The sequence below is a fragment of the Heptranchias perlo genome, chromosome 7 (genome assembly GCF_035084215.1).
Source record: "Heptranchias perlo isolate sHepPer1 chromosome 7, sHepPer1.hap1, whole genome shotgun sequence".
In the NCBI taxonomy this organism is placed as follows: Eukaryota; Metazoa; Chordata; class Chondrichthyes; order Hexanchiformes; family Hexanchidae; genus Heptranchias; species Heptranchias perlo.
The window spans coordinates 27393284-27411927 of NC_090331.1; the positions used below are offsets into that span (position 1 = coordinate 27393284).

An 18644-nucleotide genomic window follows, 5' to 3' on the forward strand; every position below is an offset into this window, starting at 1 on the left:
AAAGATTCACAACCCTCTGAGTGAAGAAATTCCTCCTCATCTCGGTCCTAAATGGCCACCCCCTTATCCGGAGACTATGCCCCCTAGTTCTAGACTCTCCAGCCAGGGGAAACAGTCTCTCAGCATCTACCCTGTCAAGCCCTCTAAGGATTTTATACGTTTCAATGAGATCACCTCCCATCTTCTAAAATCCAGAGAATAAAGGCCCATTCTACTCAATCTCTCCCCATAGGATAACCCTCTCATCCCAGGAATCAATCTAGTGAACCTTCGTTGCACCCCCTCTAAGGCAAGTATATCCTTCCTTAGGTAAGGAGACCAAAACTGTACTCCAGGTGTGGTCTCACCAGAACCCTATATAATTGCAGCAAGACTTCCTTACTCTTATACTCCATCCCCCCCTTGCAATAAAGGCTAACATATAATTTGCCTTCCTAATTGCTTGTTGTACCTACATGATAACTTTCTGTGATTCGTGTACTAGGACACCCAAATCCCTTTGACTACCAACATTTCTTAGTCTCTCACCTTTTAAAAAATATTCTGCTTTCCTATTCTTCCTAATCAAAGTGGATAATTTCACATTCCCCCACATTGCACTCCATCTGCCACCTTCTCGCTCACTCACTTAACCTGTCTATATCACTTTGCAGCCTCTTTGCGTCCTCCTCACAGCTTACTTTCCCACCTCGCTTTGTATCATCAGCAAACTTGGATACATTACACTCAGTCCCCTCATCTAAGTCATTGATATATATTGTAAACAACAGTGGCCTAAGCACCGATCCCTGCGGCACCCCACTAGTTACAATCTGCCAACCCGAAAATGACCCGTTTATTCCTACTCTCTGTTTTCTGTCGTTAACCAATCCTCAATCCATGCTAATATATTACCCCCAATCCCATGAGCCTGAATCTTGAGTAACAACCTCTTGTGTGGCATCTTATCGAATGCCTTTTTAAAATCCAAATATACTACATCCACTGATTTCCCCCTTATCTATCCTGCTAGTTACATCCTCAAAAAACTCTAACAGGGATGAATGACCAATCTATTTTTTTTTGTGTTGGTTGAGAAAGGAATATTGACCAAAACATGGGAGAACTCGCTGGGGTCTCTTATGTCCACTTGAACCGGCAGACTTGAAGGAAGAGGACAGCTGTATTATGACAAATTTAATTGCAGGAAAGTGGGTGAAGACTAGGATATGCGGCTGTGTTTCTCTCTTTTCCACAGATAGAGCAATATAATTTAAAGGGGCTTACTTCACCCAGAATTAAGTAAATAACATTTTGACAGCAGAGATAAATGTATAGTTTACTCGGTACTTGTTACTTGTATATAAGAGGATTGGGGTTATTTAAAGAGAAGACAGAAGCATTAACTCAGCATGAGGTGTTATTTGCGCCTGCCCAATTTCAATAAAGTCTAGCCCATATTGGGCCTGACACTAGGAGCTTGCTAGAGGGGCAACAGGAAATTGCACATCAGCAGCCCTTAAACGATGCTGTCAAAAGGTGATGGGAACACTTAGAAGAATGTAGCCACTTAAAGGTAAGTGGTGATTATAGGGACAAAAATTGTGTTAGCATTCAAGAAAGCTGTAAATATTTTCGAAACATATTTGGATGTTCACTGCACAGAAGGAAACCATTCGACTGATCATGTCTGTGCTGTTTCTTTGCCAGAACAAGACAAAACTAATTCCACGACCCTATTTTCTACCTATAGTATCTTCCCCCCTTTCAAATGTTTTATACTTTTCCCTTAAAAGATGCAATGGTCTCTGCTTCAACTATTCCCTATATCATGCCATTTCATGCTCTAATAACTCAGCATAAAGAAATTTCTCTTAATCTCTCTCCTGACTCTCTCAGTGATACTTTTAAATTGATGACCCCTCACCACTGACTCCCTAACCACAGCAAATAACCTTCCTGAATTCACCCTACTAAAACCATTCGTAATTTAAAAAAACACTATTAAATCTCTTCTTTTTTCTGCTCCAGTGGAAGAGCTCCTTCTCTCATTACATCAACATCTCCCACATGTATGTTTTAGAAAATACAGGAAAATAGCTAATATATTCCAAAAAAAAATTAATAATGGAACCATTAGTTCAAAACTAGTAAAAAGAAACGTGCCTATTACCTCAACATTGTCCTATTGGGCAGGACTTCCATCTAAACATTGGAAAGTGGAATTGGCTTGTTCATGATCTTCATTTGCATGTTGATTGAAACTCCAACTTAAAGGAGTGGGAGTGACATGGATGTGCAACCCCATTGTAAATATGGCAGAATGAATTTTCAGCGGGGACCATCGGCCACACAGTTTCTCCATTTGCATTCACCTGGATCCTGTTGCCGGTAAATGATACAGCCTGGCTGAAAATTTGCCGTAGTATGTTACTGCAGTGAAATAGAGACATGTGTGCTCAGTTGAGAAACTGTAGACTAAAGGTGGGAATAAAGTAGGGACTGATATATATGTGTATTTTTTTATGAATATACACTGAAGAAGGAAATATGAGGGTGTATTACTCAAAAGAAGGAATGCATTGAAGAGATGGAGGGGGCAATTTTGGTTTCTCTACCACCCTGTTTTCTGACGGGAAAGGGATGGTAGCGAGACCAAAATCACAAAAAAATATACTTACTGGCGTTTTCCCACCCGCTGCCATTTTCAAGCGGGCTTCAAAATAGGCAGCAGGTGCTCCCATCAGAAACAGATGGGAGCCTCATTAGGCCATGCATTTCAGGGTCCTGGAATCTAGATCGGATCCTAATGGTACTTTATTCCTCCAATGTGCGATGCCTCTGAAGTGAAGGTCTGGCCCACTGCCCCTAACGAAAAGAAGACAAGCCAACATCCTTTAAAGGGATTATTGGAGGCTGTGAGGTAATGTGATGTAATGTAAAGTTAATGTAATGGTTGGGGGAAGATAGTTTGGCAGCAGGTTGAACTGAATTGCTCTCCCTGCGCCTCCATAAAAATCCTCCCAATCTTTGACTTACCTGTTTACTGCCCACCCGATGTGCACTCCACTTCAAAATCACCCCAGGAGTTTCTTAACTGGGGAGAAGAATAAAGGGGCAATGGTACCTGAAATGGATTCCTAATTAAGGAGATGGGACAAGAGCTTTTTTTTGTTTGTTTTTCACTTGATCTGCCAAATAGAGGTATAGTGCTTGTAGTTTGCAAATAATGGATTATGAATTATTTAATTCCCCAGATGTTTGCACGGTTGGAGGCTCCTTCTTATAACTGTCAGGAGCTCTGTTGTACTGTTAGTAATATCCTTTCTTCTTGGGTCACGACTCTGACTTCCACTATTGAGCAGTTGGAGAAAGCAATACTTTATTTACATTTTCTCAGTGGAATTCTGGAAGTAATACCTGTCAAGAACAGTAGGGTTATACCCATTACTGCTGTCATGATGTTGACCATGAATGTCATTAATGCTTTCTCAGTGAAAAATGTGAACTATTTTGAACAAACTCATCAAATAGTTTGTTCTCAACTTATGTAACTGAACATAAGCTCAATTCCATGAATTGAGAGCACACATTTTTCTGCAGTTTTCTATTTTCAGCTATAGTCCTCAGCCACCTTTTACAGTATGTATCATTGCAAATGATTCTTACCAGCCTCTAAAACATTTTAGTGTATGGGTCTTGTACTTGTCACTTTGAAGGAGGTAGCTTATTTAAACTTTGCAGATTGCACTGAGGCATGCGCCTCTGAAGTTATTTTAAATTTAAAAGCTGTCACAAAAGCTTTAGCATGATGGCACAATTAAGGTTGCAGTTTCCATAGCATCGTGAATATTGTGCCACCAAATGTCTATTTTTAAAAATGCAGACGAAATAGATGGGAAAAAACTTGTATCCAAAATAACAAAGGGCTCCTTAAAGCCACTTTTTCTTAAAGACTGAAAATAATTGGCTGGGGGAATAAAACAAAAAATAATGCAGGGAATAAGAATGTGGATACCCATTCCTCCCTCCCTTTAAACTCTAAAATGGAAGTAGAAGCATGACAACAAAGTGAATGAACAACAGAGTGAATGAACACATAACTGGTAAAAGACACCTTTTGTAACATTGAAGTGCCAGAATGTTCCTCGCTTTAGTAATGTTACCATTCAATTGTCTTTTGTGCGGTGGCTAGCTTGCTGGCAATCCTACTTTGGCCAATGATTTAAACCTATGTAGGTGCACAATGACTTAAAATACCTATTGAATCAATTAATAAAGGGGCAGGTTTAACGAAACTAAGCCAACTGCCAATTTTCAAAGTGGCCTCAAACTTTATTTGAGCATTCAGTGACAATTGAAGTAGACTAAAATGCTGCAGGCATGAGCTGACTATTAGTTATGTCATTGATGAATCATAATCTTATGTGAGTGCATATTAACTTTGAAGTTTATATCTGCAAAGAGAGAACAGAAGGATCCTCTACAAAGTGGAGGATCATCTTTTTTCAGAGATGTTACACGCCAAAAACAAATCGTTTGCATTATGTTACATGCCAATCTGGAATCATTCTCTTTGATTGTACTGTATTACCTACAGCCCTGAAAGTAATAGCAACCATGAATTTCTGTGTGCTAGGCTTTTTACAGCCACCAGAAGGCAGCTATACAGATACCTCACAATTCACAATCTTCACTTGTATTCAGGAGGCTACATAGGAACAGGAGTAGACCATTCAGCCCCTCAAGCCTGTTCAGCTATTCAATTAGATCATGACTGATCTGAATCTTAACTCCATCGACCCACTTTGATTCCATAAACCCTCAATGCCTTTGCAGTAACAGAGGCACTGCAGATGTAAAAGCTGAAACAGTTAATGTGCAACCAGGTTGTCCTGATCAACCCTGAACCGAATTTCAAACCCCATATTCTATCCATCACCAAGGTTGCTTACCTGCATCTCCGTGACCTTATCTGATTCACACTTTCATTATCAAAGCTGAATTTCTCCAACATCCTCTACATGGACCTCCTGAGTTCTCCTCATTTAAATTCCAACTCTTCCAAAACTCTGCTGCCCACATCCTATCCCATTTGCCAATCACCTCTGTCCTTACTGACCTCCATTGGTTCCCTGTCCCCCAACTTATTGGGTTTAATATTCTTGCTCAAAAATTCTTTCATGAGTTTGCTCCATCCTACTTCTGCAATCTTATCCAGTCCTTTATTACAGTTCCATACCTTTTATCCTCCAATGCTGGCCTCATTTGGTCTAGCTTTCCCTTATCTGCAACTCATTCTCCTGCTTCCAGGACACAGCAGTGCTGAGTCACCTGAGTGCTGCTAAATGCTTAGCTTCAGAAAAAAACACTTGTAGAAACAGCTGATCTTCCAGCAGGGAATAAAACAAATGGAGGGCAATTACCAGTCAATTGAACTATATCTGCCCCATAATTTATTAGGCCTTTGACGAAACAATTATTGATACAAAGTTTACGTGCTGAAAATATTTTCTTGCCTTTCAATAAAAAAAAGATTCCTGCTGAAAATGAAATAGCCCTTACACTACCTATATAAAGAACTTGCATTTATATAGTTTTTTGAAGTGTTTTCACCGTTGTAAAGGAGGAAAATGCAGCAGCCTGTTTTTGTGCACAGCGAGGTGCCAGAAATAGAAATGAGATAAATGACCAGATAATTTGTTTAATTGGTGTAAGCCACATCTCTGGCATTTGGTTTGAACCCATCATCTTCTGATTCAGAGGCAAGAGTGCCACCATTGAGCCAAAGCTAAAACCTATCCAATATACCTAATTCAAGGAGATTTTATTTTGAAATAAAATTACTGAGGCTGCTTCGGGGGTTGATTTTTTTGTTGCAACAAATAAAAATAAACGTTCCAAACTGTCCTCCAGCAGCAACACCTGGACTGCTGGAAGGTAGTGAAATGGACATAGTGCTACCGGCTTTTCCTGTGGGAGCACATCAAGCTGACACTCATTTCCCATTCCCAGCAGTGCAGCTACAGATAACTACAGACCTGTCAATTTAACATTAATTGTGGGGAAGTTGCTCGACTCTATCATCAGAGACAGAGTGATTCAGCACTTAAACAAGTATCAGTTGATCAAAGAGAGTCAGCATAGATTTGTAGCGGGTAGGTCATGTCTGACTAATCTAGTTAAATGTTTTGAGGAGATCGCTAACATGGTGGACAGGGGAGTGTCTATGAATGTTGTCTACATGGACTTCAAAAAGGCATTTGATAAGGGACCTCACAAGAGATTATTGGAAACAATGAGAATTGTTGGTAATTGTTGAGACTATGGAATTGGAGGTAACTTTGTGACATGAGTAGGTAATTGGTTGGGAGTTAAGACACAGAGAGTAGGGATAAAGGGTTTGTTTTTTGATTGGCAGGATGTGACAAGTGGGGTTCCCTAGAGATCTGTACTGGGACCTCAGTTTTTCACCATATATATCAGTGACTTAGATGAAGGAACAGAGAGTTGTGTATCCAAGTTTGCAGATGGCACTAAATTGGGAGGCACAATTTATGGACGCAAATGGGAGCGGATGGGGTCGATTTTCACTGCCTTCACTTAGCATTAAAGGGGCAGTAACAGTCTCAAAATGGAGTTGGTAACCTTACTGTGCCGTTAACACCAGCAATACGAGCAGCTCCATTTTGAAATGGGTGTCCAAAGTGTCTGCCTGTTTCAGGCGATAGGGCCCTTTTAACATGGAAATCGGGGTCCTATAATGTAAACAGTATCCCAGCGGGCTCCAATCAGTTCCACGGGCGATGGCACCGATGATGCCCAGCAAAGGTAAGTTGATCCTATGGACGGAGAGAGCTACAATAAACTGTTTTGGTTGGACATCTTTAATATGAAAATGGAATTGCTAACACTAATATGTTACAGACCGCCAAAACAGAATAAAAGGAAAGACAGTTTGTTCTTTGAAGAGATACAAATGGCATGTGGATACAAGAGGATCATTTAATGGGGAATTTCAACCAACCAAATCTAAATTTCAAATAACCATATGATTCAGAACATAGTGAATGACTGCTTCGTGACCCAATTCATCAGGGAGCATTGACTTGGCAAAAGTATCTAATCCAGATAGTACATAGGAAATGGAAATTATGCTCCCTTGGGGTATAACAAACAAGTTTGACATAATCTAAGATCTAGAAATAACAAGATCCAGGACCAGATAAATTCTTTTAATAGATAAAGGCTAATTTCAAGGAAATGAGGAACCGGATTAAGCAATTTTTTTTTGGGTGGGGGAGAGGGTACAACACTTCAATAGATTTTAAGTGAAACAACTTTCAACACATGATACAGAATGTGTAGCATATGTACTTACCTAGAATCAGCAAGCATGACCCTAAATGAATTGACAATTAATTAGAAGTGAAAAGTAAAATAAGGAAGAAAAATGACCTCTACAAATCCTGCAGGGAAAAGGGGGAAAACATCCACTTGACTACAGGAACATAGAGACATGTGCTAAGAGGAGGGTCTCAGTAGCAAATAGGGACCTGGAGAAAAACCTATCTGCAAATGCAAAGCATGACAGTAAGGAAATCTTCCAAAAGTTTAATAGGCAGCAGAGAAGATGTGAGAATCATAAAATATGGTAACAGAGTGAAACTGAGGATGAACATAATACAGTTAATATACTCAATGATTATTTCCCCCAACTATTCACTTGGAAAAATGTGAACAATATGCGCTCCCTAAATGGCAATAATCCAGTAGAATGAACTACCTTGACATGAATGAAATGGAATTCCTAGATAGGCTAGAAGGGCTCAAAACAAATGAATCCCCAGGGATGGATGGAATTTGTCTGAGTCCTGTGAGATTTTTGAGGCATTGATAATTATTATGAGGGAATAAAATACTTGAGAGTTAGAAAATGCTGGAAAATGACCTTACAACATAGGGAAGGTCATTGATGAGGCACCTGAGGTGATTGGGACGTGAATCCTTTCCTTGGGGAACCCCTGCAGTGATGTCCTGGAGCTGTGAGGACTGTCTTCTAACAACCACAACCATCTTCTTTTGTGTCGAGTGTAACTCCAGTCATTGGAGGATTTTCTCTTACCACCACTGATCTCAGTTTTGCCAGGGCTCCATGGTGTCATATTGAGTCAAATGCTGCCTTTTTATCCAGATTGGGAAAAATATAATAAGGTAAGAATACAATAGGGTAATCATTTTACCTTATTGTATTATCTAGTAATATCTACTAGAAAAATAACAAGGCATGGAAATGCAAGAACTGGAGGAACAAATTCAAAGATTAATTAGGATAATTTTTTGGGTAGGCTTGTAGTAATTAAAGTATTAAAAAAACAAATGGAGCCCTTTAAACATGAGAATGAGACAGTACATGAGGTAAATAGTATGATGGAAACTTGAGTTTTCTTTTCACACTGTAGAAAATAATAGTATTCACATTCTAGTAACTGGAAAGGTAGGATATACATTCAAGCTCATGGAGTTAATGCAGGCAATAAAAATTGAGTATTTAAATGTTTATTGAGCACCACGTTTAATGCATCCAGACACACTTAAGGAAATTAAGATAGAAATAGTGGATGCTCCAACAGAAGTGTTTTATAGCTCATTGAGCACAGGGATTGTATCAGAAGATTGGAAAACAACTTCTAACATTAACAACGTGAAAAAGCTTGCAAGCTTGATCCTGAAATTACATTAGCATACAAATGTTTAACAAGTTCATCTGAAATTCTTCTCTCCACTATTTTAGTGGCGGTGTGAACCCATTTATCTCTGCTAAATAGCAGAAAGGGAAATTTTACTCAAAAGTAGTAAGCTTACATCTGTTGGAATTGCAGTGCGTAATTTCAGGCCCATAGTCTTTCTAGTTTGACATTAATAGTGGAATATATATTGGAGTGAAATTATAAAGGAAAGAATTTAAATGCATTTAAAGAGATTAATGAAAGCTATGTAACGCCTAACAAATATATTCACATGTTTTGAGTATGCAACAGAGTTGACAATAAAGATGGTATCATATGCCTTGATATATATCTTGACTTTCAAGTAACATTTGCTAAGTCTTTAACAAGAGACTCATAGCTAAACTGAAAGCTACAAATTAAAAAGAGATGTTATAAACTGGGTAATTAGACATCAGAAGGGCAATTATTGACCAAGATTACAATTGAGGTTCCTTACAGATTGTATCATGAAACCTATTCATTTTTTTATTTGTTCTCAGAGAGAAGTAAAGGAAGATCTAATGGATATTTTCAAAATTAAGATTTTGAGAGGGTAACAAGGGGGCATAGACAGTCACTGAATTATTTTTGAAATGTAGTCAAGGTTGTTTTGTAGGCAAAGAGAAAGGAGAATATTACAAAATTTGGGAAAAGGCCAGGTAAATAAGTCATTAGGATGCGGCTGCGTGGCCATTATAATCAGCTGACTCAAAGGCCGGTGGCTAGGCCCAGGGTAAAGGCAGGACCAGAGGGGGCGGGGATTCCAGGCTGTCAGTGGCTTGGGAAGGGGAGAGAGAGTCCGAGCAGGGTAGCCTTACACTTCCCTTGTGGGGCCAGGAGGAGCACACCCGACAATGTGGAAAATTGCCCAGGTGTGTCCTGTCCACAAAGAGCAGAGCATATACAACCCGGTTAATTACCATCTTATCAGCCTACTCCCAGTTATCAGCAAAGTGATGGAAGGAGTATTGAACAGTGCTATCAGATGGCACTTACTCACCAACCTGCTCATTCAATAGGTCTTGCCAGGACCACTAGGCTCCAGACCTCATGGACAAAAGAGCTGAATTCTAGAAGTAAAATGAGAATGACTGCCCTAGACATCAAGGCATCATTTGACTGAGTGTGGCACCAAGGAACCCTAGTAAAATCGAAGTCAATGGGGATCAAGGGGAAAACTCTCCAGTGGCTGGAGTCATACCTAGCACAAAGGAAGATGGTTATGGTGGTTGAAGGTCTAACATCTCAGCCCCAGGAAATCACTTCAAGAGTTCCTCAGGGCAGCGTTCTAGGCCAAACTATCTTCAGCTGCTTCACCAATGACCTTCCCTCCATCATAAGGTCAGAAGTGGGGCTGTTCGCTGATACTTCCACAGTATTCAGTTCCATTCGCAATTCCTCAGATAATGAAGCAGTCCATGCCCGCATGCAGCAAGACCTGGACAACATACAGATTTGAGCTGCTATGTGGCAAGTATCTTTCATGCCACACAAATGCCAGGCCTTCTCCAACAAGAGAGAGTCTAACCACTTCCCCATGACATTCAATGGTATTACCATCGCCGAATCTCCCACCATCAATATCCTGGGAGTCACCATTGACCAGAAACTCAATTGGACCAGCCACATAAATGTCAAGGCTACTAGAGTAGATCAGAGGCTGGGTATTCTGCAGCCAGTGGCTCACTTCCTGACTCCCTAAATCCTCTCCACCACTTACAAGGCACAACTCAAGAGTTTCATGGAATACTCTCCACTTGCCTGGATGGGTGTAGCTGCAACCACACTCAAGAAGCTTGACACCATCTAGAACAAAGCAGTCCGCTTGATTGACAGCGAATCCACCACCTTAAACATCTCCTCCCTTCACCACTGCTACACCGTGGCTGCAGTGTGTACCATCTACAAGATGCACTGCAGCAACTCACCAAGGCTTCTTCAATAGCACCTCCCAAACCCGTGACCTCTACCACCTAGAAAGACAAGGGCAGCAGGAATAACATCAACTCTAAGTTCTCCATCATCCTGACCTGGACATATATTGCCATTCCTTCACCTTTGCTGAGCCAATATCCTAGAACTTCCTACCTAACAGCACAGTGGGAGAACCTTCACCATACAATCTGCAGTGGTTCAAGAAGGCGGCTCACCACCACCTTCTCAAGAGCAACTCGTACTGGTCAATAAATGATGGCCTTGCTCGTGACACCCATATCCCAAGAGTGAATTTTTAAAAATGGTTTCAAGAGACAACTAGGCATGGGACAAGCAATCTTTTCCAGTTCTTAAAAAATCCTATGTCCCCAACAACATGAGTGTTTTTAGCATTTTCTGTTTTTATTTCGATGTAAATGGCAGGTTTTTTTTCACACCGCCCCGTGTTTTTTCCTCCAATAAGCAACAGTGCAAAAAAGAACCCCAATACTGCCAATGGCTGGGAACATCCCCGCAGTGCTACCAAGGAACTTAAATCCCACTTCCCAAACCCAGTAATACTAAATATTAACGGGTAGCATTTCGGCTTTGGGCACAATTGGCAAACTGTGCCCAAAATGCACTTGGAATTGCAACAGTTATGTAATGCTTCAAGTTTCCATTAAAATTCTTTTACATAATCACAAATGTAAAATCTTCCAGCGCAATCGGGCAGCGTAATAGAACGTAATCTTTTCTTTTTCTTTCCATTAAAAAGTATTCCTTGATGTATTTAAGAGTGGTAACCCAGTGCAGTTTTATTAATACAGCTGAAAATGGGCATATCAGTAAAAATAAGCATTTTTAATAAGAGTATCCAGTCCTCTACCTATGCGTAACCTGATGTAAAATCACTAAAAATTACTTTAAAAAAATACTGATACTGAAGCACTTAATAGTTATATTGGTGTACACTAGTCAGTTTCTTAGTAAATTAAATTTTTTGATTTGAAGAATTTTTAAAGCGTGCCTTCTAGTGCCTGTGAGCTGAAGAAAATGAGTGCAATTTGAAGAGCTCTCCTTAACCAGCGCAATCGGTGCATCTCGCAATTTCGATCTGGGGAGTGGCCAGTTTTTTGGCGGGGCTTGTTTCAGGCGAATTGAATCTTAAATCAGCGTAAAAGATCGTGGAAAACACGCACGTAAGTGGTTTGGGGCGTAACTCACTTATGTTTAAAATTCCCCGATCTTTTCTACGGGTTTGGCCGATTGTGCTGGAATCTGGGCGCAAAACCAATGGAAACTCTACCCCTAGATATCGAACTCCATGTTGCTTACCATCTTGCTGCCTGTTACCAGCTTTGAACTGAGAGTTAAAAATTATTTGAACAGTGCTAATGAAAACATCAAAGATGTTCTATGCATAGGAAATATAGTCCCAATTTTGAGCTGGGGCGAGAGGTGATCGTGGGTCTGGCGGGACGGGTGGCAGACTCACCTCAATTCGCCTCGGCTCGCCCACATGAGCCCATTTTAACTCCCAAGCGTCACCAACCTTTTTACTTTCAATTTCCAGGTGTGGATAATGTTGAAGGTATTGCTGTGGACTGGATCGGAAATAACTTGTACTGGACAGATGATAGTTACAAGAAGACTATAAGTGTAGCCAGACTGGAGAAGGCTTCTCAGACCAGGAAGACCTTGGTAGAAGGTGAAATGTCACATCCAAGAGCCATAGTTCTGGATCCTTTACATGGGTGAGTGCTTTCTATTTCATGCTTCAGCAAACTCATCCTATTGGAATATTAGTAAACTTGGACTCACAAAGCGCTTTGTGCCTAATAAAAAGACAAATACACATGATACCCCTGGGGGACTGGCATTTAATACAGATTGTACATCCTTATTGCTCAGTAAAAGGCTTTTGCTAACACCATGGACCTACAGGAAATACACTGTAAATCTGCAAATGATCAACTATTATTTCCTGGATTTTTAAGGTCTAATATAAAGTTACCCATAAAATCTGTCATTTCCTTAAACAATCCTTTTACAGGCACAAGATACAATACAAGTAGGAGATATTAAACAGCAATTCCAGTCCACCTGCACAAGTTGAAGTGCAAATTACATACTAGAAGCATTGTAATGTCAGACTGACTGACCAATTGGCCTAGAAATTGGATCACCCGCCAATCAAGGCGCGATCTGCGTGCAGATTACGTCGCACACGCCCAAAGAGGCCGGCAGCAGGACCACGGCAAACTTGACTGCCAACCTTAATTTTCCATTACCAGCAAGCTGTGGATGCCAATCGCAGCCCTGGAGGCAGCCTGCCAGTCACAGGTGGGGAGAAAAGGGGGCACAGCAAGATTGAACAGTTAGTACGCTGGTTGAGGACCTAAGGTGAGTCTGGAAGTTGGGGGGAGAAAGCAATTGCGATGGGGGTAGGCTGTAGCCAGCAACAGCCCACAGTTTTAATGTGAAGCCGGGAGGAGCACTCCACCTTCAGGTAATTATTTTTTTAAAATAGCTTGCCTTTTTTGTTCGGGACTCTTAAAGGACAACTGGTTAGGTTGCATGTTTTTTTAATTCATTCATGGGATGTGGGCGTCGTTGGCTAGGCCAGCATTTATTGCCCATCCCTAATTGCCCTTGAGAAGGTGGGCGTTAGCAGAAAAAGAAGGCTTTCATTCCATGTCTCAACTGGATTTGAACCCAGGTCTCAAGTGCTAACTCACTGCATCTGCAATTTTTGGGATGTCAATTTACAAAAAAGCTTTGCATGTATTGTAAATTGGTGTATTGTATGATAACCTTCATAACAATCATGATAAATGATCGAGATGCTGCTGCTTCCTGACTTTTCAAATTATTTCTTCCCCTCCAGTTTCCTCCCTTCTCTCCTGGAGGTGCCCACTCATGATTGGATATATCTCCATGCCTGAAATGGTGCAGTTGAGGTTTATATCTGAGGTTAGAGCTAAGAAACATTTCATAGAATCATAGAATGGTTACAGCACAGAAGGAGGCCATTCGTCCCATCAAGCCCATGCCGGCTCTTTGTAAGAGCAATCCAGTTAGTCCCATTCCCTCGCTCTTTCCCGTAGCCCTGCAAATTTTTTCCCTTCAAGTATTTATCCAATTCCTTTTTGAAAGCCATGATTGAATCTGCTTCCACTGTCCTTTCAGGCAGCGCATTCCAGATCATAACTACTCGCTGTGTTTTAAAAAAAAAGTTTTTCTCGTATCCTTTGGTTCTTTTGCCTATCACCTTAAATCTGTGTCCTCTGGTTTTCGACCCTTCCGCCAATGGACGCAGTTTCTCTTTAGTTGCTTTATCTAACCCTTCAGGATTTTGAACACTTCTGTCAAATCTCCTCTTAACTTTCTCTGCTCTAAGAAGAACAACCCCAGCTTCTCTCGTCTATTCACGTAACTGAAGTCCCTCATCCCTGGAACCACTCTATTACATCTTTTCTGCACAATCTCTAAGGCCTTCACATCCTTTGTAAAATGCGGTGCCCAGAATTGGACACAGTACTCCAGCTGGGAGATTCGTTAGTGCTGTGTGTGGGTGGGGGCGCGGGTGGTGGTGGTTAAACTAATTTGGTAGGGAAATGGGCACCAGGATGGAGCAATGGAAAGGAGAACCAAGGGGCACAAAGGATTGGGGAGAAAGATAGCACGAAAGCAAGTAATAGTACAGTATTAGGTGGGATCAGACTAAGAGAGAGTACAAGAAAGTCTAAGACTGGTTTGCAGTGAATGTGTGTAAACACACGAAGGGTGGTAAACAAGGTTGGTGAGCTGCAGGCGCAATTGGCCACATGGGAATACGATGTTGTGGTGATAAAGGAGACCAGGCTCAAAAAAGGGCAGGATTGGGTACTAAATATTCCTGGATACAAGGTGTTCAGGAAAGCTAGAGAAGGAAATAAAGGAGGGGCGGTGGCAGTATTGATTAAGGAGAATATTGCAGTACTGGAGAGAGAGGATGTCCTGGAGGGGTAAGGACAGAATCTATTTCGTTAGAGGTTAAGAAATAAAATAGGTGCATTACACTACTGGATGTATTCTTTAGGCCACCAACTAGTGGGAAGGATATTGAAGAGCAAATTTGCAGGGAAATTACAGAGAGGTGCAAAAGCTTTAGAGTAGTGATAACTGGGGACTTCAACTATTCTAATTTGGACTAGGATAACAATAATAATGTAAAGGGCAAAGAGGGGGGAGGAATTTTTGAAATGTGTTCAGGATAACTTGCTTAACCAGTACGTTTCTGGCCCAACGAGGAAGGAGGCATTGTTGGACTTGGTTCTAGGGAATAAGGTGGGCCAAGTGGAGCATGTGTCAGTGGGGGAGCATTTAGGGAGTAGCGATCATAGTATCATAAGGTTTAGAATAGCTATGGAAAAGGACACGGACCACTCTAAAATAAAAGTACTCAATTGGAGGAGGGCCAATTTCAATGGGATGAGAACAGATCTGGCCCAGGTAAATTGGAATCAAAGATTAGGAGGCAAAACTGTAATTGAACAGTGGGTGGCCTTTAAAGCGGAGATGGTTCGGGTACAGTCTAGACACATTCCCACGAGGCAGAAAGGAAGGGTAACTAAAGCCAGAGCTCCCTGGATGACAGAAGAGATAGTGAGTAGGATGAAACTGAAAAAAGGGGCGTATGACAGATGTCAGGTTGATAACACAAATGTGAACCAGGCTGAATATAGAAAGTTCAGAGGGGAAGTGAAAAAGGAAATAAGAGGGGCAAAAAGAGAGTATGAGAAAAGACTGGCGGAAAACATAAAAGGGAATCCAAAAGTCTTCTACAGGCCTGTAAACAGTAAACGGGTAGTAAGAGGAGGGGTGGGGCCGATTGGAGACCATCAAGAAGATCTAATCATGAAGGCAGAGGGGATGGCCGAGGTACTAAATGAGTACATTACATCTGTCTTTACCAAGGAAGAAGATGCTGCCAGAGTTTCAGTAAAGGAAAACATAGTTGAGATACGGGATGGGCTAAAAATTGATAAACAAGAGGTACTTGAAAGGCTAGCTGAACTTAAAGTAGATTAGTCACCCGGTCCAGATAGGATGCATTCTAGATTGCTGAGGGAAGTAAGGGTGGAAATTGAGGAGGTACTGGCCATAATCTTCCAAACATCTGTAGATATGGGGGTGGTGCAGGAGGACTGGGGAATTTCAAATGTTACACCCTTGTTCAAAAGAGGGTGTAAGGATAAACGCAGCAACTATAGGCCAGTCAGTTTAACCTCAGCAGTGGGGAAACTTTTCGAAACGATAATACAGGACAGAACTAACAGTCTCTTGGACGAATGTGGATTGATTAGGGAAAGCCAGCCCAAATTATTAAAGGCAAATCATGTTTAACTAACCTGATAGAGTTTTTTGATGAGGTAACAGAGAGGGTAGATGAGGGCAATGTAGTTGATGTGGTGTATATGGACTTTCAAAAGGCATTTGGGCATTTGATAAAGTGCCACATGGCAGGCTTATCATCAAGATTGCGGCCCATGGAATAAAGGGGGCAGTAGCAACATGGATACAGAATTGGCTAAGGGACTGGAAACAGAGAGTAGTGATGAACAGTTGTTTTTCAGACTGTTTTTCAAGTGTACAGTGGTGTTCCCCAGGGGTCAGTACTGGGAACACTGCTTTTCTTGATATATATTAATGACTTGGACTTGGGTGTACAGGGCACAATTTCAAAATCTGCAGATGATAGAAAACTTGGAAGGGAAGTAAACAGTGAGGAGGATAGTGATAGACTTCAAGAGGATATAGACAGGCTGGTGGGCATGGGCGGACGTGTGGCAGATGAAATTTAACGCAGAAAAATGCAAAGTGATACATTTCGGTAAGAAGAACGAGGAGAGGCAATATAAACTAGAGGGTACAACTCTAAAAGGGGTACAGGAACAGAGAGATCTGGGGGTATTTGTGCACAAATCGTTGAAGATGACAGGGCAGGTTGAGAAAGCGGTTGAAAAAGCATACAGGATCCTGGGCTTTATAAATAGAGGCATAGAGTACAAAAGTATGGAAGTCATTATGAACCTTAATAAAACACTGGTTGAGCCACAACTGGAGTATTGTGTCCAGTTCTGGGAACTGCACTTTCGGAAAGATGTGAAGGCCTTAGAGAGGGTGCAGAAGAGATTTACTAAAATGATTCCAGGGATGAGGGACTTTAGTCGTGTGGATAGACTGGAGAAGCTGGGGTTGTTCTCCTTGGAACAGAGACAGTTGCGAGAAGATTTGATAGAGGTATTCAAAATCATGAAGGGTCTAGACAGAGTAGAAAGAGAGAAACTGTTCCCATTGACGGAAGGGCCAAGAATCAGATTACATAGATTTAAGGTGATTGGCAAAAGAACCAAAGGTGACAGAAGGAAAAATTTTTTTACACAACGATCTGGAATGCACTGCCCGAGGGCCTGGTGGAGGCAGATTCAATCGTGGCCTTCAAAAGGGAACTGGATAAGTACTTAAAAGGAAAAAATTTGTAGGGCTCCGGGAATAGGGCGGGGGAGTGGGATTAGCTGGATTGCTGTTGCGTGGAGCCGGCGCTGACTGGATGGGCCGAATGGCTTCTTTCCGTCCTGTAGCCTTTCTATGATTATTTGAACTGTATCCGAACCAGTCTGATATAAAGGTTCAGCCTAACTTCTTTGCTTTTGTACTCTATTTATAAAGCCCAGAATCCTGTATGCTTTTTTAACTGCTTTCTCAACCTGTCTTGCCACCTTTAAAGATTTGTGCACATATACCTCCAGGTCTCTCTGTTCCTGCACCCCCCACCCCTCCCTGCCCCTTTAGAATTGTACCAATTAGTTTATCTTTCCTCTCCTCATTCTTCCTGCCAAAATGTATAACTTTGCACTTCTATGTGTTAAATTTCATCTGCCATGTGTCCGCCCATTCCACCAGCCTGGTTGAAGAGAGTAGCAAAAGTACACAAAAGGATATACTTGCCTTAGAGGCTGAGACAGGAGAAATTATAATCGAGAATAAGGAAATGGCAGAAACGTTAAACAAATATTTAATATCTGTCTTCACATTAGAAAACATAAAAAACATATTAGAAATAGTGGGGAACCAAGGGGCTAATGAGAGTGAGGAACTTAAAGTAATTAATATCAGTAGAGAAAAAGTACTTGAGAAACTAATGTGACTAAATGCCAATAAGTCCCCTGGACCTGTTGGCCTGCATCCTAGGATTCTAAAAGAGGTGGCTCCAGAGATAGTTGATGCATTGGTTGTGATTGTCCAAAATTCCCCAAATTCTAGAATGATCCCATCAGTTTGGAAGGTAGCAAATGTAACCCTGCTATTCAAGAAAGGAGTGAGAGAGAAAACAGGGAACTACAGGCCAATTACCCTGACATCAGTCGTCGGGAAAATGCTGGAATGCCATCGTGTTTGATAAATTTATTAGAGTTTTTTGAGGATGTAACTAGCAGGGGATAAAGGGGAACCAGTGGATGTGGTATACTTAGATTTTCAAAAGGCATTCGATAAGTTGCCACATAAAAGGTTGTTACGCAAGATCAGGGCTCATGGGGTTGGGGCTAATATATTAGCATGGATAGAGGATTGATTAACGGACACAAAGCAGAGAGTAGGAATAAACAGGTCATATTCAGATTGGCAGGCTATAACTAGTGGAGTGCTGCAAGGATCGGTGCTTGGGCCTCAACTATTTACAATCTATATTAATGACTTGAATGAAGAGACCAAGTGTAAAGTATCCAAGTTTGCTGACAATTCAAAACTAGGTGGGAAAGTAAGCTGTGAGGAGGACCAAAAGTGTCTGTAAAGGGATATAGACAGGTTAAGTGAGTGGGCAAGAAGTTTGCAAATGGAGTATATCGTGGGGAAATGTAAGATTCTTCACTTTGGTAGGAAGAATAGAAAAACAGAATATTTCTTAAGTGGTGAGAAACTAGTAAATGTTGG

At 41.2% G+C, this 18644-nt stretch overlaps 1 protein-coding gene across 1 annotated transcript in view; it reads left to right on the top strand.

Moving 5' to 3' along the window:
- Positions 1-18644, top strand: part of LOC137323576 (low-density lipoprotein receptor-related protein 1-like) — a 1400855-nt gene that overhangs the window by 693764 nt on the left and 688447 nt on the right. Inside the window, exon 12 of the mRNA XM_067987196.1 lies at positions 12241-12421. Within this exon, the coding sequence (XP_067843297.1) occupies positions 12241-12421 (181 nt within the window). The remainder of the gene's footprint in view (positions 1-12240; positions 12422-18644) is intronic.